The sequence below is a fragment of the Cryptomeria japonica genome, chromosome 4, assembly GCF_030272615.1.
Source record: "Cryptomeria japonica chromosome 4, Sugi_1.0, whole genome shotgun sequence".
Lineage (NCBI taxonomy): Eukaryota > Viridiplantae > Streptophyta > Pinopsida > Cupressales > Cupressaceae > Cryptomeria > Cryptomeria japonica.
In genome coordinates this window covers 679313027-679339572 of record NC_081408.1, presented here as the reverse complement: position 1 = coordinate 679339572, position 26546 = coordinate 679313027, and the positions used below count along the sequence as shown (strand labels likewise).

The following is a 26546-nucleotide window of genomic DNA, read 5'->3' as shown; positions in this document are numbered from 1 at the left end:
TATTTAAAAACATAAAATTTAACAAGATTTCCAAGTGTCATTAAACACGAGATGGAGGAAAAAAAAATAATGATATTTTTCAATAATTGAAGTTTTGATGTTTATTTCCATTTCACTGGTCAATGTGATTAAATGTTTGGTGAAATATTACAAATGGATTTGACCATGCCCCTTGTAGCTTTCATGTTAGAGTGATTTTCAACATTAATTGTGAGATCTTATATTTTCTTGGTTAGTTTATGTTGATTTGTTTCAACTTTCAATCGAACTGGTCTTAAAAGATTTTTGTTGATTTGTTTCAAGTTTGTTGAGTTGAATTGGTCTTAAAAGATTTTGGTATGTTGAATCTTAACTACTCTAAATAACAATTTGAGATTGTCTCAATCTTTCTTTATCAATTTGTTGTATATATATATGTATATATATGTATATGTATATACACACACATATATAGAGACACACACACGTGTGTGTGTGGGTGTTTAGATGTAATATGTGTGTGTGTGTTTTTATAGATGTAATATAATTTATATTTAGATGTAACAAGGTTATATGAAAATATAATCTAATCTATATTTAAATGTAAAAGTGAAGGTAAAAGTAGAGGTAATCATGTGTTTTGTCAAGCTTTTTTTTGTGTAATGTTACTTGTTGGTCCGTTGCAATCATTATTAGTTTGTGTATTTCTCTTACAATCATTACTAGTTTGTGTATTTCGCTTTCAACTACTTGTTGTAAGTGTTATTCTTTATAATCTTGCTTTGATTCAATAATAAAAAAAGTAGAGGCAAAGTTCAAGCATCAAATTTTAGATTAGTTTGAATGGAGAGGCTTAGGAAACTAAATGTGCAGAAGTTGATGTTTAGGGATTTCAATTTGTTCATTTTCATTCTACAAAGAGTATCTCTCAATTTTGAAAATTTATAACAACTCTTTGAAATCAAAGATATGAAAAAGAAAGGAGAACAAAAAAATTAATAATTTATAACCTTCACTTGTAAGACTAACAAATATGATGGAATTTAAATGGATCTTTAAAATTTAATTTAATTTATCAAATAAAATTAACAAAACAAAATTTTATATTATTAAAATTTATATAAACATTCAATAATAACACCTTAGCAAGACTTGAACATCACAATATATCAATATCAATAATAAAATTAAAATATTATATCAATTTACAAAAAGATAATTTTCTAATAAAAATTTACACATTTAAATAATAGATCCTACACTTTAATTAAAAATATATAATATAGTTATAAAACACATTTGAAATCCATGAAAAAAATAATGAACATATTCTATAACCACATCATTTAAATAATAGATCCTACACTTCAATTAAAAATATATAATATAATTATAAAACAAATTTAAAAATTTATAAGAAAAATCATTAACATACTCTATAATCACATCATAATATTCTAAACTAGTTTCATATATATTCATTTTCTTTAGACTTCTTTCTTAATTGTCTCAAATAAATGAACCATCATTTTCTACAACAAACCCCAGATCATTTAGACATCCATCTATATTCACTCATTGACACATCCTATAAAAAAATAGAGAATTCACAAAGAGAGCATTGCATCAACATTTATAAGAATAATTATAGATATATAGGCATTTGCATTTTATTTGACTTATTTGTGAACTTGTTGAAATGCAATTGAATTTAACACAAAGAACATGATTGTCATCTAGACAATCTGATGATTCCACATTCTCGATAGCAAGTTCTAATGACGCTTTTAAGAACCACCCAACCTAAAAAAACAAACATAAATGATTTTCTAAGACTAGAAATCTACCATAAAGAAGTTTCAAAATTGAGACAAGAAATTCAAGACTATGGTTTTCTAAATTAAGACCAAATATACTATTCTAAATTTCCATAAAAAATAAATTAATTTCTAATTTATTGATGGTCAATTATCACAGATATATTAAAAAGAGAGAGTCACAAATCCCATAAACACATAAAACAACTCATCTATTATTAGACCTGAAACATAGCACCTTATTCTCTCTTATCAATTTTAAAATTGTATAAGCTTAATTCTTTTATATAAGTAAATATATTAATTACTTTGTTGCATTTAATCAGCGTAGATCAGGGGTGTGGTTTTATCTTCCTGACAACCAGAAAAACCTCAATATTATTATTAGTTTTGTGGAAGAGGAAGATGCTTAGAACATCACACTAACCAGCTCTTTACAAATCATATATTTTACAAATAAAATTAGATTTACATCATTTATTAGCAAACTTTTCATACCCCTAAATCAGCGGCGTCGGTCATGAAATAACTCGTAAACTTCTTTTAATTACTTAAAATATCGAAAAACAAAGGAAAAACAGACGAACCATCAATCTGAGAGTAAATCAAGATTAATCCCATGTGGAAACAACACTTCTTCCAACCTGAGTAATTGAATCGCAATGTACCGCTGTTACGCTCTGTGAAACCTGTCTATAATTTTTCACACTGTTTTGCGTCTTGGCAATAAAATGTGTGCCCATCATGAGCGATGCTTTATAAGTAAGTGGGTATGTCATTGAGATCTATGTTTTAGAGTTTAGATTTAGTCTGCAAATGGGTTCTGATTACTGGGTCTCTGGAGAGCAGATCCAGTCCAATACGTGTAAAATGTCAGCTGGGTTTTTAACGGTTTAGAAATTTGATTGTGAGGAGCAGTGCATTTTGTGGATTCTTCTTGTTTTGGAAGATGATATTGAAGTAAAAAGAAAAGTATCTTAACGGGGTTCTAGGAGCCACTGATCTCACAAAAGAGACACAGATTTGGTGTTGGGGATAACTTGTAAAGGTCTTTCAGCATTGTGGTGTTGCGTTGTGCAGGTAAGCAAGCATCCTCTTTATATTTCTGCATTGCCCTTGAAATCAGATATAGATATATAGTCATAGATACAATATAATATAGATATAGATCTGTATTTGTGATGAGGGAGACCGGCAGGAGGGTTCTACCCTCGACAAGGGGTGTTCCGAATGGGAGATCCTTTGGGATGCCCAGGGCCAAGCAGTTAAAGAAGACCTGCAACAATTTCAAAATCACAATCCTGTGTGGGTTTGTGACTATACTTGTCTTGAGAGGCACCATTGGGGTAGGTAATTTTGGTGGTGGGGATGCGGGCGAAGTTAGTGAGAGTGTGGCAAAGCAAAATGCCAGGGTGTTGGAAGAAATTCGGCACGAACCTGATGATGAAGAGGATCAAATGCAATTGAAGATTGATCCCAATTCAACATTTGTTTATAGTCTAGGGCCCAAGATTAGTGACTGGGATCAGCAAAGAGAAACTTGGTTAAAGGAAAATCCCCAATTTCCTAGTTCTATCAATGGAAGGTCTAGGATTTTGCTTGTCACTGGCTCTCCACCTAGTCCATGTGATAACCCAGTTGGGGATCACTATCTGCTGAAGTCAATCAAGAACAAGATAGATTATTGCAGGCTCCATGGCATTGAGATCGTCTACAACATGGCCCATTTGGACAAGGAGATGGCTGGTTACTGGGCTAAGTTGCCTCTGATCCGAAGGCTTATGTTGTCTCATCCCGAAGTTGAATGGATATGGTGGATGGACAGTGACGCTATGTTCACCGATATGGTTTTTGAGCTTCCCTTGGAAAAGTACAAGGATTATAATTTCATCCTTCATGGTTGGGACAAAGAAATTTATGGTAGAAAGTCATGGATTGGATTGAATACGGGTAGTTTCCTTCTCCGAAATTGTCAATGGTCTTTAGATGTGTTGGATGCATGGGCACCAATGGGTCCAAAGGGTCAGATCAGAGATGAAGCGGGTAGGGTACTGACTGCTTTTTTTGAGGGTAGGCCGGCATTTGAGGCAGACGACCAATCTGCTCTGATATATATGTTCATAACTCAAAAGAAACTCTGGGGCGATAAAGTTTTTCTAGAGAACTCTTATTATCTTCATGGCTTTTGGGTGGGTGTGGTGGACAAGTATGAAGAAATGGTGCGAAATTACCATCCAGGATTTGGAGATGACAGGTGGCCTTTTGTGACTCATTTTGTGGGGTGCAAGCCTTGTGGTAGCTATGCAGATTACCCTCTTGAACGCTGTCTGAAGAGTATGGAGAGGGCTTTCAATTTTGCAGACAACCAAATACTACAGATTTATGGTTTCCGGCACCAGAAGTTGGGTTCAGCTAAAGTCAAGCGGACTAGGAATGAGACTGCACTGCCTCTTGAAGTCAAAGATGAATTCAACATTCAACATCCTTCATTCACTGGACAAAAGAGCCTTTGATCTATCGAAATATGCATTCATGAATATCTCCACAAAATGTAGATGCATTACTTCTTTGGAGTTTTTTTGTTTTTTCAAACATTGTAAGGAAAGAGTGTGGTGGTGTTAATCTAATTTATTCTTTGTTTTTTCCCTACTACAAGCAAATATGTTGGTCTCTAGTGCTAGGTTTTTAATTTAAGGAAGACTTGAAATGGCGTGTTATTCAAAAGTCATTTTAACTGATGTTCAGGAGAATTCTGTATTTCTGTGCAAGTCCTTTATAGATTCTGTCCGGTAATCTTTTACTAAGATTTGGTGAAGCTAGACAGAAACACAGTATTTGAATTGGGGCAGTTTTTGTATACCTCAATTTTGCATGCATTTTGTAACAGGTCTCGGTCACAGATTCCTAAATTGGTTTTCACTTTTCAGTGTGGTAACTAATTCTGGATACTTACGTTGAGTTTGATGTGGCTGCAAGGTCCTATGATGCTTAGATTAGTTATGAACAGATGATTAATGTCACTGTGTTCCTTCGTAGCATGTAATTCTATATGAATTTCTTGAATTGCCACTATTTCTCCTGCTTACTAAGTTACTTGTGTTTTATATTGTATATTATTGTTGTGTTAGGCTTTTTATGTGTGGCTTGGATTTATATGGATGTTGTTAGAGGCAAGCGCCTTGTACTAAATCTTGTTTGGTTCAAATGGTGCTCATTTACTGAAGGATAGACAAGCACCTATAAGTAATCATTCTGTATTTGTCGCTAAGAGAAAGTAGAAATATGTTATGATGAATAGTCACGGTTTTGATTTCTCTTGATCTAATTGATTCAGTATAGCTTTGGATGGATCTAAATCATGCATTGGTCATTTGAATTTTAATTTCCCATATAGTCTTAGTATTATCCTGTACATACTATGGAATAACTATTTTGATGGTTCAGCTTTGCTAAGAATTTCTGGACCTGCCTGCTTATCGTGTTTGACTTTTACCTCAATCATGTTGTTACTCTCTGTTGGGTCAAGAGGCTTATAGCAATACCTTATGTTTTGAACAAATCATTTTGAAATATGGAGACCATGCCACATGATTTGGGATGTCACAGGCATGAAAAAATTTGGCTACTAAACCATGGACATTCTCACATAGTTGCGAACTCAACTACTCTGCCATTGTATTTTTTATCCCACCTGTAACAGAAGTGCCCTTTCTCTTCCCTCTATCATAACCCTCTCCCCTACTAACAACATTTGATACATTGCAATACTTTTGAATATATGGCATGTATGCACATTTACTAGTTTTTGTTTCATTCTCCCCGACCAACTTTGCCATTCTAACTTAATTTCTACACAAACCCTTAACGTTATGTCCTCTCTCACCTAATTAATGGTGCGCAACCCTACAATTATTTTTCCCATGAAAATTAATATTGGAAACTCCACGCAACCAATGCTTGCTGTCCCTTGCATTTTTGGACTTATTATTGCCTAAAATGGGGACGAATTGTAGCAAAAGGTTGTTTGGGGTTGAAAAGGCCTTCCTCAAAATCCTTGAAAGAGGGTGAAGGGCATGCAAAAGGGTTTGCTGCAACAACACTTGTCTTTTCAGAGGTATGAAATCCTCCACTAATCCCTTCAACTTTATTTTTCTGTTGACATTCACTTAATCACTTTCTGTCTCACACCCATCACCACCTCTCAGTTTTACTCCTGAAGAAATGTGTGAGAGGCAAACTGAAGAAAAAAAAGCCACAGCAGGAACACTATAAATTTTTTTGACAAAATAATAAAAAAATGAAAACAGTCTAAAACCACACCTGTGGTGATTTTGGCAAATCTTCTACCAATGCAATGAATGAAAGTGACCTTCAATGCAGAGAATAGTAGCAAATCTTCTTCCTCTTTCCTTCTTTACTCATTTTCCTTCTTTCCTCACTCTTCTTCAAGTTGGAAAAAATCACAAATGACTGCCAGCCAGGGGATCTATTTTCCCCAGATTGGGGACTGCCAGGGGATGTCCTCCTCTGACCTGATGTCTCAGAAACTGCTGTGGGGACAGAAATGGGGGTTTCGGAGGTGGAACACGGTTCCTATTTAATGTAGGAAGTATTGTCTCTTATATTAATTCTAGTATTACTAGGATTAGTTCGATATTGTAAAAACTGACAATGACCAACATGCATTCAAGATTTTAGGTTATATTAATAAATGGTAATCCTCGGTCTTCACCAGTCTGGGCCTAAAAGTACCCAATATCACAGCTATTAATATATACCATTCAGACTAGTGGAAACCTGAAGTCTAGGTTACCAAATATGGTAGGTATCCTTGCCATTTATGTATCAATTATCTAATATGGATTTGGGTATGGATACAACTAGGATACATATCTGATACTCATCCCTTGCAAGTGCCATGATTGGGACATGTCTGGATGCTCCTTTGCTATATTCAGCCCATATATACCTGGATACAGTGGCAGTGCTGCTACATTTCCTGAACAAATAATGAATAAAACACCAACTTGAATTTTATTATAAATCCAGGAGTAACTGGATCTTTGGCTTGTCTAGTATGTGAATACACAAGTGCTCCGTTGCACTCTGATGAAGCCTTTCAGCATGCATAATCTGCAGCTCAGATTCCATAGATCTAGAGATCTAGATCTGATTTCAGTTTGGCTGCACTCCATCTACTTACAAATGGTCATGCCAGATTAGATGTATCTGATGTGTTACTTAAAAACAACATTTTATCAAATATTATCTTCTGATCCATAATTAATTAGGTCAATCTGTTCATATAACATTCCGAATAGGGTGAGAAGGATATATCGTCAAGTCTCTCTCGGTCTCTGTGTATGTGTGTGTGTATTCCTCTTCTAGGGGTTGAGTCCTTAAGGTCAATGTTGGACGATTTAATGGTTTTGGTTACAACAAGGTTAGGGTGAGGGGAAAGTGAGGAGACGGTGTCAAAGGACTGAGCAGTTTTGCTATCACACACCTCAAAAGGCCCTCTCCTTATATTAGGGTATCCCTTGATTATCGCAAGAGTTTCAAAAATGTAAGTTGAGGTCTGAGTGATAGCAAACTGAAGGGGGGCTCAATTGATGAAGAGAAGGCACTAAAAGTGACTTTACACCACTGTGTATTTGTGGGGGTGAATCAAGGCCATATCATGTCCCAGGGTTCTCAAAAACTGTGTAATTTGTATCTGCAACTGTATACTCCTAATTCACACACACACGGACATACACTGTGTGTGTATGTGGAGAGGTGGGCAGTAGGGGAGGATTTGGGCTGGATGGAGGTAGGGGACGAGGATCAATCAATTCCATATCATACCGTAGAGTTCTTAAAAGCTGATTTTATTTGTATCTGCAAATGTAACTGAGATTGTGTGTCTGTGTGTGTGCATTCATGTGCATGTGTTCATGTATTTTATAGTTTATGCATAGAAGCAATAGAAGCAATAGTCTGCAAAAAATTGCGATTATACCCGATTAATCCTAAATCCTAGAGCCAACTGATTTATTCCCCAAAAAAATCCTGATTCATGAAAAAATCTTTGACCAATCGTTGATCCAATTTTCAATGTTTTTTCGCATTTAAATCAGGTTAAAATCATGTTAAAAACCCCCAAAAATGGCAAAAAAAGTGAAAAAATTTGTTGTAAAAACTTGCAAAACCCTAGAAAAATTCATGAAATTACTGAATTGCTCAAAATTAGGGTTGATCCGAGACGGAATCAGAGTCAATGTGGAATCAACGTTGAAACAGTTTGTTATTTTGTCCCTTAGTTTTCTTTCTGACTTTTGAAAATCCTTAAATAAAGGAGTGGGAGGAGCAATGGTGGTCATCAACTGAATTTGAAAGGGCCTCAATCATCCTAAATCGTGGGGGGCATGTGAGATAGTATCGAAGCAGCTAGAAAATCTTCTCTAAATTGCGGCTTCGATATGACTCAAGCTCTCTGCACACCCCGCCCCATGGATTCTAATGCGAACAAGTATATAATTAATATTGTACACTAGCTTTAAAATTAATACTATTATGTACTATTATAGATGGCATGACAAACCCCTATAGTTTATAATTAATAGTATAAATTAATTTTAAAATTTAAACTATTATAGACTATGAACATTGAATATATATTAATAGTTATATAATAAACAGTGTTCCACGGAAACGCGTTTCCCCCTCCCAGGCCCAAGTCCCCGTCCCCGAAACTATTTGATCTCAGATTTAGACAACTATTTGGTGTATTTGGTGACTGCTCTTTTAAAAAGTTAACTGAATATTTGCCTATGTAATCAGCAATATGAATATAAACAACAAAAATCTATTTTCTACAATTCATGGGTTAAACTCTGTTTTATTTACTCTCTATATCTCTATGCTATGGAAATGCCCTTAAGTTTTTAAAAAAAGTAGTTTGTGTCTATTTTTCTACAATTTTTAAAGATTTTTTAAAATCTAATTCTTAACCCATTTTTTCAAAAAATCCTATAATTTTGATTTGCTGATTTTCTCCCCAAATGATTTTTGTTGCTATGATATAAAGCATAGCAATTGTGGAATATGATTTGATAAGAATTCTAAAATATTGAATTAATCCTACAAAACTCCTTGCCTCGATCACAAATAAATTCTTGGATCACTTCAAAATGGCTTCCACTTTTACTAAATTCCTAACAGTAGCTGGATTTTTGTCTGTTAAGTTTTGATCTCAGTTACTTCATAGACCTAGCTAATATTTGATCTGAGTCATAGACAACTATTTGGTGTATTTGGTGACTTCCCTCTTAAAAGGTTAACCGAATATTTGCCTATATAATCAGCAACATGAATATAAACAACAAAAAAATATTTTCTACAATTCATGGGTTAAACTCTATTTTATTTATTGTGAAAGATTTCTGGATTAAACTGTGTAAGAATATTTGCATCAACGTTTCGGGTCACACTCTATTTTATTTGCTCTCTATATTTCTATGCTATTAAAATGCCCCTAAGTTTTAAAAAAAAATAGTTTCTCTTTTTCTATAATTTTTTATGGTTATTTTTTAAATCTGATTTTTTCCCAATTTTTCAAAAAATCTTATACTTTTGGTTCGCCAACTTTTTCCCCAAACCATTTTTGCTGCTATGGTTTATACTTATAGTATGCAGCATGCACAGACCTTATGTCATTATCTTAGGTTCATAAACAAACTGTCACATCTGTATCTGTAATTGCATGCTAGTAACTCAGACTGGTTCATAAGTTGAAATTCAAAGAAACCATACCTTAGAGAAACTTGATTTTAAAAAATTCCATAAAACATCAAGAAAGGCTTTGTCATTGATGCTTTCAAGACCTGTTATGTGAAGGTCTTGAACCCTTGTTTATCTTCTGACAATTTAAGCTTGCAGATAAGAGTTGCTTTAACCTCTCTGTATAGACTGCAACAAATCTCCTCTGATCTCATTATTTTTAATGGTTTTCTTGAACACCATGATCAGAGCATCCTTCATTACCCTTCTCACCCAAAGAGACTTGAGATGACATCAAAATAAAGAGACTGGAGATAGCAACCCAGGCAATCTTCCATACGTTTTAGAAATATGATGAGATATTCTATGGAGTGCAAATTACATGTCTCGAAGAAATTAACAACTGCCTTGCTAGTACCAATGACAGCATCAGAGTTCTGAAAGTATTTGTCATTAACTGCTGTGTACATGCTTTTTTGAGTTATGAACAACTCCGGTTGTGGACTGTAAAAGTCCATTCTCACATGTTGAGTTTCTTGGCTAACATGACCATATTTTGCATGATTCTTCCTGTTAGCATCATGCATATACTGTTTCTTTCTATCCAGCAACTTATACTGTGACTTGTCTTCACTATCGGAGCCTTTTTCAGTGCATGGGAATTGAAGGGTTTATGCATACTGTTTCTTTCTAGTCTGCAACTTATACTGCGACTTATCTTCACTATTGGAGCCTTTTTCTGTGTATGGGAATTAAAGGGTTTAGCCTTTCCTCATCCCCATCTCTTGGTAATGCTGGTTCAATCTATCTCAGTTGACATTCATCTGCCATAAGTTCTATTGCGTATGGAAATTCATAGATAAGTGATAAATTGTAATCACTATGCGTAACCCAGAGAGCAATTTTATGCTAGAAACTCATAAAAAGATTGGATGAAATAGGAAAATAGCTGTTGAAATGACTAAAAGTAGTAACAAGACAGTCTTCTTGACATCTGTGAATATACAGGTAAGGATGGATTTTTGGGAGTGCAGTCGAAAACCACCACATTCCACAGGTACCGATAGGGCATCATCTAGAGGAAACTTGAGGACCCAAGACAGGAGTGTCAGAACATCAAGCAAAGTGGCCGTGATTGTTTCTATTTCAGAGATATGCATCTTAAAAACCATATTATAATGAAAAAATAATTGAAAAATTAATCCCTTAGACTTACTGTCTTTTGATAAACCCTTGAGAATCCTAGATTGAGAGATGAAGGAACCAAGGAGAATGATACATAAAAGGTCCCAGGAATATTCCTAGAAAAATCTGATCAATGCCTTGGAGCACCTAATTTAGGATACTATTTCTGCTCTCTTCCGAAGCTTGGAGTTTCTGAATGTCTTCCGAACTAAGAGATGATACATTAAAGGGCTATATTGGCAATTGTATCAACAATTTTCTGGCCACTTTCCCAAACATTTAGGAAATTTAATTTTATTAAGTTTGGAAGCCAAAGAAAGAATGCCCATATGAATCCTATTGACAATTGTGTGCCCAGAACAGTGTTCAGACAATTATTGATGCCTTTCAATGATCAATTAGGTAGCTGATTCTAAAATAAAGTTTTTGTAGAAGAGTCAAATAGACAAAGTAATCCTTTCTATATGACCATAGCTTAAGTGACATTATTTGAAGCTGTGCATCGACTTCGTAGTTACTAACAAATGGTACAAAATTTGGATACTGATATTACCCTTCCAATTCTTGCTTTAGCTGGATTTCATTTGAAAGTACCATTGATGTTTAACTTCATGTAAAGTTTCTTACAGGATGCCATGAAGCCATAACCTTTATAGCATTATCTGACTTAATGAGTAGACTGCATTAAAAATTAATAATTATCATAACTGATTCATTTGTTCTTTTAATTACAAGCATATCATATCATTAATTTACTACTAGACTCAATTGTGAATTTGTTCCCAAAGCCAAAACTGAAATCGAAGTTAATTCCTATTCAGAAAGGATATGTAATGTCCCCATTCTAGTCAGGGACATTGGTTTGAGGAGTTAGCCTATTTTTGGACCCTTGTAGGCTAACAGGGTATGGATAAGGGGGTCAGTAATGCAGTATCTTGAGGAGTGGTCTGTCTATTTGTTCTAGTTCAGTGTTGAGTTCAGTTCTGGTCTTCGTTTCATCAGTTTCTGACATTATATGAGGATTTCCTTATTTTTAGGGAAAAACTGCTAAAAATAGACATGGTCCTATTTTCATTGGCGTGGCGAACTGTGGCCCCAACTTTTGACAGATTCAGTTTTCGAGCAATAATGAGATATGAATTTTTAAGTGGTTCCACAAGCAATTAATATTTTAATGAAATATTAATCAATGTTCCACGGGCGTCAGGGACGGGAGGACGCGTCTCCGGGACGGGGGGACCAAGGGTCTAAATTTGGGGACGGCGGCGGGGGGGTGGTGGTGCTCATATACTTATACATATACATATAGTACTTGAAAAACTAGTTTTGAAAAGATGTATAACTGTATAACAGTATAAGAATTAGATTTCAAATGAAACTATAGGAAATACCAAGATTACTTAGATTAGTGATACGTAACTAATTGCTAAAAGTCTAAGTTACCGGGTTCGCCTCTGGGCCCCCCTGGTACAGGTCCGGGTTCGACCGGGTCCGTGGTACGGGTCCGGTTCGACCAGGGTTGGAAAAACCCAGAGTGGGTTCGACCTTGGTCGAACCCAGTCGAACCCGGGGTCGAACCCAGTTGAACCCGGGCAGACCCAGTCGAACCTGGGTGGCTGGGCGGCCTGTAAAGTCAAAAAAACAATGCAAATTTAATTTTTTTTTCAATTCCGCCTTGTAAAAAGTGAAAGTTATAACCTTAATAAGCAGAAAATTAGACGTTTTAAAAAAACAGAAAACTGATGCACGCCATGGAGTTCCGTGTGGGTTTGAAGGTTGTGATTTGGTGTTGGCGGCGGGGGCGCTGCCCCTCGACCCCGCAAGGGGCTCTGCCCCTTGACCCCGTTGGGGGCGCTGCCCCCAAACCCCCGCAAGGGGCGCTGCCCCTTGACCCCGTTGGGGGTGTTGCCGGCAAAATCCAGGTCCTCAGTTTGAAAAATTGAACTTGGATGTTCTTAGTTTGAATCCATTTAATGATCAAACTTTAAATTGTTGAAAGTTGAAACAATGATACTTGAATATTTTATCATTTTGATATTAGACTTGATGTATATGATGCTGTTATGGTATGATCATGATGCTACGATTACAAGTTTATGTTGGTTTTGTTGTTTATATGATGCTATGTGACATGCTAATCTTAATTCATGCTTATAGGTTGCATATATATATAATTTACATGTTTTTGTACTAACGAACCCAAACAAACCCAAACCCCTTTTCAAAATTTTGCCGTACCGGCGTACCGGGTTCTTCGAACCCGAACCGGTAACTTAGCTAAAAGTAAATAAAATTTGACAAATGAAATTGTCAAATTGGAGATTTCTCATTTCTATCATATGAATATCGAAAAAGGAAAACGAAAATACGAATATCTGATGCCATTGCAAAGTCTATAATAATAAAGATGATTACATGATTCATCATTACAATGAGTAGCCAAATACAAATACGTGTAGCAATAGCATTACAAAAGAGACGAGTCAAATACAAAATGACAAAACTGAAAAGTGAAAACTCAAACTGTAGCTAATGGAGGCCTCTAATCATCTGCGAACTCCTCCTTACTGGAACTGCTGGACTCCTGAGGATCAAGGTCCCTCAAGCTCACACCAACTAGCCCTGCATCTGAAGTGGTAGGATCATCCTCATCAATCTGTGAAGGCTCCTCTGGCTCTACATCCCATCGTGCCGCTGGACTCTCCTTGTACATAAGTGTCTTGCGGTCAATGAGACGCAAAGCACTGTGTACAGCCACAAGCTTCTTTGCTCTCTTAGAGGTAAGTCTGTTCCTCTTAAGAGAGTGGATGAAGCTATATGTAGACCAGTTCCTCTTAACAGCTGAAGAACTGGAAATCTGGGATAGCAAACGGATGGCTAGAGTGGTGGTCAAAGATTTCGGGCCATGACAATTCCACCATAAAAGTGGGTCCTCCCGTGCCATATTGTCTATATCCATCTTTGCCGCATCTGAATAACCTCTAAGAGTGGCAAATCTTCCCCACTCAATGCGCATTGTGCCAACATCTTTGGAATCAAACATCTTCTCTATGCACTTAAAGAAACCCGCCTTCACCTCATCATCCTGAATCGGTGTCAGTCTACCCGGTCTAGCCTTGTACCACTTAGGATTCAAGGCAAAGGCAGCCATATGCAAAGGAGTGTTCAACTTGTCCCATCTACGCTGAATGATAGGCTGGATTTGCTCATTGTAGAATGCTAAAGAGGGGTCCTTCACTCGCATAGCAGCCCTCATCTGGTCAAGCATAGAGTCAATGCACTCATACACCTCTCCAAGGTTAGGTGCATCCCCATCCCCATATCTGATCACCTGGAATACTAGAGTAATGATAGAGACAATGTATTTCGCATCAGTCCAAAACACATCACTCTTCACTATCTCCTTCACCCTTCTCCCTTGCTCTTTCTTGGCCTCAGCCCACCTATTCCACTCATTAGTCATAACCATGAGTTGCAATGCCTCTTGCAACTGAATCATTCTCTCCAAGAGAATGAAATAGGATGCATATCTAGTCTCAACTGGTTTCAAGAACTCCTTCGTGAAGGTCCTGAAGAGTGCATGTGAAGTGTGGTGGTTGCAGATAAACATCTGCACATCTCTCGCATCGGTGACCACTCCTCTAATCCAGTCTATCTTCCCCATGTCCTTGAGTGCATTGTTCATGGCATGCACACAACATGGGGTCCACCAAATGTGTCTATAGGCTGCCTCAACGAGTCTCCCTGCTGCTCTACACACATGGGCTGCATCTGTCACTACTTGGACCACATTTTGTGGCCCAACCTCCTCAATAGCCTCCCTGAGGACCTGAAACTGGAAATCAGCAATCTCTGCTCTAAGGAAGTATGGGCCCTCTGCACATGTGACCATGACGTTGATGAGTGGACGATGGCTAATGTTCGTCCACCCATCCATAACTATGCTGCACCCCGATGCCACCCAACATGCCTTCATCTTCTCCATCAAAATATTGATCTTGGAATAGCTTTTATCCAAGATCGAGGTCCTCATTTTCGTCTCCCCTGGTGGCACATAAGATGGTCCTCCCTTGGCCACCATATCCATCATCTTCCTATAATAAGGAGACCGTGTAACATGAAATGGAATGCCATTGGCAAAGAAGAAATTGCCAATGGATTCATCTATCTCATCTCTCAGCTGCACATTAAACATATCAGTAATGGGGTTGCTCTGTGCTGTTTGCAACTTACATTTCCCAGCCCTGGCGGTAGTAGAAGTGGAAGTGGAAGTGGATGGAGATCCAAACATCATTCCTCTCATCTGCGAAGCATGAGAAGTATGAAGTGCTGCCCTAGCAGACAAAGTAGTAGGCATTGAAATATTTGTGTCATCTGGAACCCCCCAAATCCTGTTAAACTCAATTCTGTACTGTATATTTTTGGCTTCCTCCAAAAACTTACAATGTTTCATGCCTTTTCCTCTCCAAAACAGAAAGTGTGCATTCACCCTACTAATGCTACCGAACCATTCTGTGTCACAAATATTGCACTTCCACTTCCTTGTTCCCCCACTTGAATGTGATGCAGTGCCTTGTACTGATATTCGTGAAGCAAACTGTTTTAGAGGAGACTTAGGATCAAAATGACCCCTAGCATATGGTGCCAACAACTCTGAAGGGCAACCTGTACTAGCTGGTGCACTTGCCATAGAGCTAGATTGGGCTCCAGGATCAGCCCCATGGTCACCCCCCTCATTTTCAGGTTCATATTCTGAATCATTCTCACTATGAGAATGGATTTCCATGTCATCTTCACTCATGCCTTGGGAGCTCATTGTGAAATTGACACTGCATTTCACAAAATGAAAATAAAATCAGCCTAGTTTAACAATATATTTTTAAATTTTTTTCCTATTCATCTCAAAATGAGATTTGATGTTGAATCTTGAGGGCAAAATGATGCCCTCAAGATTCAACATCAAATCTCATTTGAGTCTTGAGATGAATAGGGAAAAAAAATCCCAAAATGACATAGAACAATGAAAATCAGAAAATATTAAAAAAAAACAAAAAAAAAACAAGAAAAAGTTGAAAAACCCTACCTTGTGCTTGAAAAATCTCTCCAAAATGTAGAAGAATCTTCTTCTTCCTCTTCTTCTTGCTTCTTCTAGCTCCTATCACACTTGCAATCAGCTTTTCTCACCCCTTCAATCAGTCTTCTTCAAGTTTTTCCTCCTCTTTATAGCTTGCTGGAAAAAAAAATCAGATTACCAAAATGAGAGTTAAATCTAAAAAAAACATGCTTTTGTGTTGTTTTGGGGGGTTGGGTGGGGCCCACGTCCAATTAGGGTTACCCCTTAATCCCCCCAAAAGGCAAATGTTTTTTAAAAAATTGCTTTTTTTGTTTGTTTAGGCGTGGGGACGCGGGAGACGCCTGGGCGTCTCCCCGTCCCTTGAGAGACGCCTGTGCATTTCTCGAGGGACGGGGAGACGCCCAAGCGTCTCCCTCGGGGACGCCCAGACATCTCCGAGGAGACGTCTCCCCGTCTCCGCGTCTCCCTGGGAGACGCGGAGACGGGGAGACGTCTCCACGTCCTGGCGGCGATTGGGTGGCGGTGGCGGGACGGCGGGGGACGTCCCGTCCCCGTCCCTCGTCCTCGAGACGTCCCTGACGGGGGGACGCGCCCAAAAAGGGGGGGGATGCGTCCCCGTGGAATGGGGATATTAATATAAAATCACAAAGTACATCACTTAAATTTAAGTGAAAAATTAATATCTCCTAAGCTAGGCGTTGCTTTTAGGGTTAAGTTGGGAACCCTAAAAGCAAGTTATGATTTTTAAATCCCTAATTGCCAAAAGTCGTACTTTTTGGGTTTTTAGGCAGCCAAGATGGAAATTAAACCTCATTCATTGATATTGAGCATTTGACATTTCTTCTGAGCACTTGGCTATGGCGGCTAGGGTTTGGACCTGTTTTGGAGCATGCATTCTTCAAAATTCAGTAGCTTTGAGATTGTGAAAGATCAATCGAATTGTTTCAGCTTGGTTGGCTTCATTTAGAAGTCAAATTGAATTAAATTGGGGTAGATTTGGCTTCTTACAAGGCAAATTTGTTGTAGGTTTCCTATTTACTGTTTGTTGTTAATTCTTCTGTGGTTTGGAGGCTTCTTTTTCCCAAACACACAACTTGCTCATTTATTGGCGCCATCTTCCACTGTTTGGGTGTCTTAGTATTAAATAAGAGCAGATCTGAATTGTTTCAGAATAAAAATCAGAACTTTGGAAGTTGCTGATTGAATTCTTTTAATTCAATAAATTGGCTAAGGACCTACGGGTATGCTTCTAAATTCTCCAGTTTATTGTTTCAGTTGATTAATTTCATGTATCATTTCAATTTGTGTTGCAAATTAAAGAAACCCCCTTTTGCAACTTCTGTCTATTTCTGATTATTAAGATGGTCTTTCAGAAATAGATTGAAGTTAGCCTACAAGGGTCCAAAAATAGGCTAACTCCTCAAACCAATGTCCCTGACTAGGATGGGACATTACAGGATAGAGTGAGATTATGGGTGGACCGGAGTTGATTCTATTGGTGTGAACATGCATATTACCTAACTAGTTTCAATAAGGTCCTATTCACACTTGCATACTTAAGCTTACTTAGATCATTACTTTTTGCGTCTCATATCATAGGATTAAGTCACTTGTCATAATCTTAGTATGTTCAAAGGTTTCATCCTTGTGTTTATAACAAGAGTTTCCTCACTATTTAATAATATCCGTTTCATTTGTGCATCTAATGAATTCTCTGGTTTCATAGCATTTCCATTGCATCTGTCTTGTGTTGAAGGTTGTTTTGGTTGCAGGTGATCCATGGGCCGCTCTGTGGTTGATCAACAATTCTCATATATTCTGGAGTTAATGTAAATTACTATTTGTCAATCTTTTTGGTGATCAGGTAGAGGAATATGATTATATTGAAGTTCATATGCAGGGCATAAAACCATAGATGCAAGGTCATTGAGAGGCTAATACAGCTCGATTTATCATAATCCTTGATGTAATTACTCACAGGCCCAAAGTAGATTTATATTATAACTGAAAATACTATTTTGGGTAATGAAAGTGAGGAGGAGAATGGATACACACATAAACAAGAGACCATACTAATTCTCTGATAGATATAGGCACACAGGCCATAGACTGATATATGATTTCAAAACAATAGTGTCCTCAGGTAATAAACTAAGTTGCTGAATTGGGTAGGTGAACAGGAATGGGTACGTGGGTACAAAATGTCGGTACGGCAGAAATTTTTTGGGGGGTTGGGTACATTTTTGATACATTCATACAAAAATAATATATATATATATATATACTCACATACATATATATACACACATATATACATACATATATATACACACATATATACACATACTTACAGATATACATACATATATAGACATGTACATGTACATGTACACATACACATACACATACACATAGCTAGAAAATATAATTAATTTTAGAATGTCACATACCAATGCATGTTAAAAAAAACCATTACAAATTTCAAATTTTAAAACATAACTTACTAATTTAAATTCAGTTTTCAATATCAAAAAGATCAAACTAGAATCTCATGATAGATAAGTTCTGAGTTCACTAATCAGCACTGTAGGTCTTAAGAATATAAAGAAAGATCAAACTAGAACCACTAAACATTTCGGAAACATTTCAGCATTTAAAAACACGAGCCTCGGACGCACTCACAGGAGATTCGTTTCAGAATCCGATTCCAGTGCATTTCATACCTGGAATCCGATTCCAGTGCTCTTCTACGGTAATTTTTCCCCTTTAGCCTCCCATTTGATTTAGCTCTCTTCTTCCACACTTCCATCTTAGTGTTTGCATGCATAGCAGAGTTGCTATGACGGATAGAAATAAAGCCTCTGCTACATCCCTTTTGGGGTCCATCTATGCACTTAGGTGCAAAGGTCTCATCAAGAGGAAAGGTGAAATGGGAGACGGATGCTCTAGGGACAGTGTTACCTCAAACGCAAATACTTATGTTTGATTAGGAAAAGTTTATCCGCACACTCCAGTTGAGGCTGTTCTCCAGTCCAAGGCCGAGAAAGGCATGCCATACTTTTCTCTTTGGGATTCTTGTTCACCATGGAATCAGAGTAGACAAGAAGAACAGGCTGCCAAATGGTAACGGGATACTAATTATCCCAGAGTCATGTTATCAGGCGTTGGTGTAGCCCTTCATAAGAGGCTGAGTTGATTCAATGAATGCCAACATGATGTGAAGCACCTGCCAAATGAAGATAAAATTACCTTTCCAGGATTCATGATTAAAAAGATCACCATGGGGGTTCAATTCAAGGTTTAAAACCATCACCCTTTTATTATACCAAGAAGTTGCAAACTTGGATATATTGTTGAATGAAGAATTTTTTAAATTATACCTGAGAGAGGATGAAATGAAGCACTTGGCAAGTCTTCTAATTGGAGATATTTAGTGGTTTGGACAAGTCGTTTTACATGTACAACATTACATTCAGGGTAGTCAAGGCTCAGATTCAATAGTGTACTTACTACTTATGGATGGATAAACTAAATGTGTTCTCTTCGTAAAGTTATGGGCACAATATCTTGGAAGGAAGATAGTATACAGAAGGTGATTCTAACATAAGACGTGTTCGCCGATGAATTTCCACATGCTTAAGAATGCAATATGTCATTCTAATGGTTAGAATTAGATCTGAGCTAATTTTAGATAAAAAACATACGAATTTGATTTGTTTTCCTCTAGTCTGGATAAAGTTATGTCTTGCTCAGATCTGGCACTTTATTGATACAGAAAACTGGAATTTGCAGTGGAGCTAGTTCACAAATGAAACAAACTAATCTTATTTCTTTTCTCTAGTGATGAACACAGCAGCTCATTCAGAGTCTCTCCATGATGAATTTATACCCTGTACCAGATTCAAGATAAACTGAAGTCCATTTTTCTTGTAGTTTAAGGATAATATATTTACTTAGGGGGAGAATTGATATCTGAGATTTTGAAGATCCAAAATATTATTCATCTTTGTTTATTCTGTTTTTGGTAATGAACATGCCATCTTAACAAGGAAGGACAGGTATTTTTAGATTTTATCATGCTCAGGATAAATCCAAATTTGCAGCTAGTTTTAAATTAAGATGGACGAACAATGATCCATTTTTCATTACGAGTAAAACATCTTTAACACATGGCAAGATAACCTTACATGGCTACACCCGAGATCCCAAGTTAATTTGAATTACCAATATATTAAGTTCTTGATCAGAGATACTTTTCAGCACCAACATTTTACAACATCAGAACGATCCCAACTTTTAATGACATCAGAACGAATATTACACACAATGAGAGAATTGAAGCGAAAGGATACTCAGAAGCAGTGAAATCTACTCAATCTGTTTTTGGCTTTGCTATATGATGTGCTTGACATTACATTTCTTACAATGCAATTTCAAATTTCAATATCATAAGTTTGATTTTGTCTTTAGCTGTAAATTATAATCATCGTAGCCAATATTGAACTAGATAATTATTGTCATTTTTTCTTTGAATTATATTTAATGTTTATTACAAGATCAGGCATACTTTTGTAATAAAGTCACCTTAATGACTTAAGTGAGTTTACTGTATTTAGTTTGCTATTTTTAACGTTTAGAGTGTCATGTCATGCTTAGCCTTTTGCATGTTTGTTTGGTTTCATCCTATATAAGGAAATCAACCTCATCGTAATAGACATCCTAATATCTAAATAGAATAATAAGATTTTTTGTGTTGTACTAGTTACTATAACTTGGTATCAGAGCAGATTTCACATAGTTTTATCATGATTATACAAGAAAAAATCATGGTTTTTTTTTATATAGAAAATCGTGGGTTTATTTTTATCTAAATTGTGAGCATTTTAAAGAGAAATTGCAGGTTTCATTTTGAAAATAATGATAGATTTTCGAGGTGAAAATTGTGGCTCGAAGATAAATGAAAATTGCGTCATTTTTACTTGCAAATCACATGGCTTTTTTGTTGTATGAAACCATAGTTTTTAATTTAAAAATCACTTTCTTTATCCTCAAAATCATGCGGCAGCTAGGGCATAGGGTTTTGATCTCCTTTGTAGATGTCTTCACAGCAAGGACATGGTTTTTTTAAGAGGAATATGCCAATTTTTCTTTTTCCAATCAATTTATGTCTTAGGGTTCAAGTAGTGATGGTTGTGGCTAGGGTTTTTTGAGTTTTTATATAATATTTTTTAGCATGTTTTTGCTATTAAAATCAAGGGTTTTTGTTCACCTCGGAGCCTAGGGTTTCTTCAATTTATGACAAGGAGGTATTAGGGCTTGAAAAATTTCAGTTACATGTTTTGGGTTTCTTTTTTTTCTAGAAATGGAAATTAAAAACTCAAATGCAATTGATGAACAACAGCCTATAGGGAATATTAAACGGAAATGAGAATTTTTTTATAGATGCTAGTAAAGTATTAGAATAACAAAGCAACGATGATAAAAGCCAAAGCCATTATTGCTCTTGCCCTTTCCAATTTTGAGTTGCAACATATAGATCTAGCAAAACCAGCTAAGGGAATTTGGGAGAATTTGAATACACTGTTGCTTTGAATACACTATTTGGAGCAATAGCAGTTAATGCAAAATTTTCTTTAAAGCTTGAACTTAGCAATGGTAGTTAATGCAAAATTTTCTTCGAACCTTCAACTTTTTAAGTTAAAGATGACTGGCAAAGTTACTATGTCCAGCCATGTGAACAATTTGAGATCTCTTTTTTGACAACTACCAGAAGTCAATGCTGTGATGGATGAGAAGGATGCTAGCCATCTTATTAAACAATTTACCTTTTAAATTCAACAATATTATCTTTACGTAGTCAATTTTACTTTCTTTTAAAAGCTTGGAAGATATGATTTTAGCTCTTCTTGTTGAAAAAAAGAGAACTTTTGCAAGAGTTACAAAAGATGATACTCAAGCTAAGGTAGCATTATGATAAGGACAAAAGAGGAACACAATGCTATTATTGCAAGAAAATGGGTCGTGCAGCTTGGCACTGTAGAAATAAGTGTTATCAAGGGAAAGATTAGGGAATCTACATTAGAAGTTGCTTTATGCATTTTAAAGAAGTCTGGTTTTTTTTGAAGATACGAAGGAATCCAATATAGATAAAGCTTAATATGGATGGTTGTCTAGTTAATTTGGGAGTGTGGATCTTAGGAGTCATACTCTTATGAGGGTTATGTGATGACTTGATGGAACTTTATGAGTGTAGCTTAGTATTGATTGTTGTTTAATAGTTCAAGAGATCAATGATTCGAGAGTTCAAGATGGTGATAATTTGGGAACTCGAGAATTCAATGTGGGAGGTACACCTTTATGAAGGTTTGAAGCAATTTGATGGAGTTCTATTTGGTGTATGACATTTTTAGTTTGATATGTTTCATATTTGTTTTATTTTAGTGCAATAAGCCTTAAGAGGGGATGTTAGAATAATATTAAATGTTTATTAAAAGATAAAGACTTGCTTTTGTAATAAAGTCATCTTAGTGATTTAAATGAGTTTACTTTTTGAAGTATTTAGGGTGAGCCATGTTATGTATATCGTTTTGCATGTTTATTTGGTTTCATCCTCCAAACTCTTAATAAGTAGACGAATTTCATTGTAATAGGTATCCTAATATCTAATAGAAAAATAATATTTTGGATTTTACAACAATTTCTTATAATGGAATTAATAGGAATCTGTATTTTAATATTTTAAATAATGATTTTTTCTTACGATATTGCTATGAGGACTCAAGTGTGTGGTTTTTGAGCTAAAACTCATTGATCCATGTTTTGTGAGTAGTGGTTCATAAGAATCCATCTCTCATGAGAATGAATGGTACACTTAGCACTCATTGCATATAGGTGATGCTCACAAAGGTGAAGTGGTGGGCCTTTCTCAGAGTTCACCATCCAAATAGCACTCATTGCGTCTAGGTGATGTTCACAAAGGTGAAGCAATGGACCTTCCTGGAAGGTCACCCATACTAGTAGTACTCCAACTCAAGTGTGCTTAGCCATGGAGTTTCCAGATTAAACCCACTTAGCTTGCTATCTCATTTGCAAAACCTTCTAAAGTGTTGTCCCTTACGAACCATTCATTATAAAGCCCCTCTAACCCATCAATCTTATTTATTTGGAATGATGAGTGCTATCTATTATAAATTTAATAGATAAAAACTTAAAAAGATCACTAGATGCAACAAAATCTTCAATCCTAACAAGAAATTTAGCTCATCTCATAAATGATTTTTTAATTTATTTTTTAAATATCTCATTAGTGATTATTATTCTGCACATTACCCCTCAAAAACTCAAAAAGTCTAATTGTCAATGTTCAATCCATATAGGAAACGCAATAATAGAAATAATTTTCTCCCTACAGTTCCAGGGATACCAAATTCTGGTGACTGATTAAGAAAGTTATTTAGCGTTTAGTTCTTGCCCTTGGGTGTGGATAATATTAGAGAAATTGGCAGCGGGAGTATTTTAGAATTTGGGAAACTTTTTTTAAAGCTTTGTCAGTGTTAATTTATTGAAGCGCTCTATGATCATCTGATGTTTAGATCGTTGAACATTCTGGGACTTAATTTTGGTTATTCATGATTATTTGATGGTGCTCTATGCTCATCGGAAGGTTTAGTACTTGTTGAAATTCTGCAATTTAGCATTGGTTAGCCCTAGGTTATGTAGTGGCATTTAGATGAAGGAGAAATAAATTTAAGTGCCCTTATCATGGGCATAGTTTTTCTTCTCAAACCCAAAAAAAAAGGATATTTTATGTTTGGGGAATGATCATAATTTTGTTTTTTACAGATTTCTTATTTTGATAAATTGATAATGGATTATAGAATGTGATCTGAAACATTGATGCAAATAAATGTCCAATAATTAAATTAAGAAACACAACACATTTTAATGTCATTATGAACAAAAATATTATGTCTTTAATAATCATTATTCTCTTCCAAATTCTCAGAGAAATTAATATTGAAACGGTTTCAGCTTTCAAAATGTTTGCAAAGGCTGTATTTGGTCTTTGGAGTTTATATTGGAGTCTGAACCTGTTCTTATAAAATGTAGGGGTGGAAAACTAGGTTTTGCTGCTTTGTTGATCAAAAGCACAAGGAAGAGGAATATTTCTTGCTAAGCTGGTTTTCTAATATCAAACCAAGATGATAAATACCAAGAAGAATGAACACATAAATCTAAATCATAACTCTCATAAACTTACTAGTGCTGGAAGGCAGGATGCAGGATTTATGTTGCATGCAATCTAACACTAAAGCTGCTCACTCATAGGGACTCTAGGCCTTAGGATCAAGCTTTTTTGAATGACTGATAACATGGACTAGAATGCTCTCATATTATATATGTCATTACAGATTACATATGTCTGTATTGAAGATGTTGATAAAGCTAATACACCATGAAGCGAAAACAAAGTTAGTATGAAACTTAGCATGGCATCAAGATACTGCACTTTGAAAATGTTTCTTATAGTTTAAAACTGAGGTCAGCATCAATATTGAAACATCCAAGAAAACTAAAAAGAGATTGAGGTCTGTCAATGGGGCTGAATTGATACATGAATGGAATATACTTTCTTTTATAATAACCAAAATCTAATTGTGACCTATAAGATACATGTCATTTTACAGAAGAAATGCAATAGCAGGGAATTTTAGCTATTTCTAGGGCATTTATTTACAAGCATTTCTTCGGTTCAGCATGTCATTCATTTTCAAAGGAAGTACTTAGATGTGCTTGAGAATATGGACAATCTCAACTCCACATTTTCACAGTAACTTCCTCGACCTTGAAAACATTGAACAGTTAAAAAGATAACAAAGAGAAATTATATGTTGTGTTTTTCTTGCTATTTACATTCTCAAGGAAATTTGATGACAATGATCTTGCAGAATATTATAGCAAATTTACAAACTCAAAGCAATCGTTATGGATCCCCCAATTGTTTTTCTAATAGTTGAACTTGCCAATTCCTGCTATTTGATCTACCATAGAACCAGTTATACAAGGTATATTATACTCATTCTCTTGCAGCATCATAAGCATGGTTCTCAATTTGTTTCCTTATAGTTCTGTTAATTCGTTTCAATTATGCTGATAGGCCTAACTTTATAATGGCACCATGGTCGACTGTTGTTTTCTTTCTTATCAATTAGAAATGACAATTTTCCTTTCAGTATAGACTGCTGTTTAAATGAGAAAAACAGAAATGACAACTTTCCTTATCTAATCAGAAATGACAATTTTCCTTATAATTTTTATTAATTTACTAATTGTTTAAAAGACAGATTTTTAATTTTATTTTTACGCGATTTGCTCTTCGTTTTTTTAAGAAAAAGAACAAAATGACTATAAATATTACTTTCCTTGTTTTAATTTTATTTTTAAAATTTATTACCTATAGATATATTTTACATAGATTTAAAAAAATTATAGATACACTAATATTATTGTGACTGGGTGAACCAACAATTTAAGCCCATTACTTATGTGAAGAGCAAGACTACCTAAAATGGACAAAAATAGAAGAAAAAGAAAGGTTTCTATTTGAGTTGAAGTTGCAATATTACAGAAATTTTAGTGCACAACTGCTTATTAAGATATATGATGGTCGATTTCTCTTGCATCGATATCTTTTACGAGAATTGGCTTGACAATCTCACACAATTATATCGCAGGCAATTCTCAGTTATACCAAACTGTAATTGATACCCACAAACGATTTGCCGCTTAAAAATCCAGAAGCGTTGTACCTTGAAATTGCACAAGCATTTCTAAGATCCCACATCTTCAATTACTTCAATTTGATTGACAATCTATTGTAAAATCTACGCCATCATTTACTTGCAAACTTACCACCTTGATACTGGTCATAGAAATCAGCATGTGCTTGTGTCACAATTGGAAAAGATCCATAAAACGAATGGAACTTAAAACAAATCCAGACTTTAGAGACAATGGCGAAAATAGGTCAAAATAGACTCAATACAACAAAATATTAGAAAAATAGGATCAAGTAGAACTACAACACAATAATTTTTTTCTTCAAAATGAATGAATCGTCATTTAATAATAATAAAAGTTAAATAAATTAGTAGAACTTTTAACTAAAGAATCTTCATTTAACAACATATAGAGATAAATAAATTTGTCTTATCACAACACAATAATTTACTTGTCTTAGATACAAATGATATTTTAAACGAAGAAATAACCATTTAACAATACTTAAACGAATTAGTAGAAATTTTAACTAAAAAATCTTCATTTAACAACACATGAAAGTAAGTGAGTTAGTAGATGCAACTTAATGGTTACTACAACAATTCAAGAAATAATAACTTTAAACTATTCTAAGAATTCAGAAATAAGATTTGAAGAATTAATTAGTCTAGAAACTTAAATTTAAAGTCTGAAGTATTCAAGCAACTCAAATATAAATTCATATTGTGTAGGTCATTGCTTGATTTGAGAGTCCTATATTATCATAGTTGTTCTCTTTAGTGGTTCCTACATGATTTCTAATGGATTGATATTTTAATTTGATTAATTATTCTTTAATTATTTTTTAAAGGTTTTTTTAATTTTTTTTTGTCTAAATGTTTCTTTATATCCTTTTAACCAATAGTTTATTGAGTTATTTTATTTAGTATTCTTTCAAGATTATTATTTTT

The 26546-nt window shown here is 35.4% G+C and overlaps 1 protein-coding gene across 1 annotated transcript; it reads left to right on the top strand.

The window, feature by feature from the left end:
* Positions 1 to 2301: 2301 nt before the first annotated feature.
* Positions 2302 to 4889, top strand: LOC131028653 (probable xyloglucan 6-xylosyltransferase 5). Its single transcript, XM_057958988.2, has one exon. The coding sequence runs from the start codon at positions 2978 to 2980 to the stop codon at positions 4307 to 4309; it is 1332 nt and encodes a 443-aa protein (XP_057814971.2). The 5' UTR covers positions 2302 to 2977; the 3' UTR covers positions 4310 to 4889.
* The last annotated feature ends 21657 nt before the right edge of the window (positions 4890 to 26546 follow it).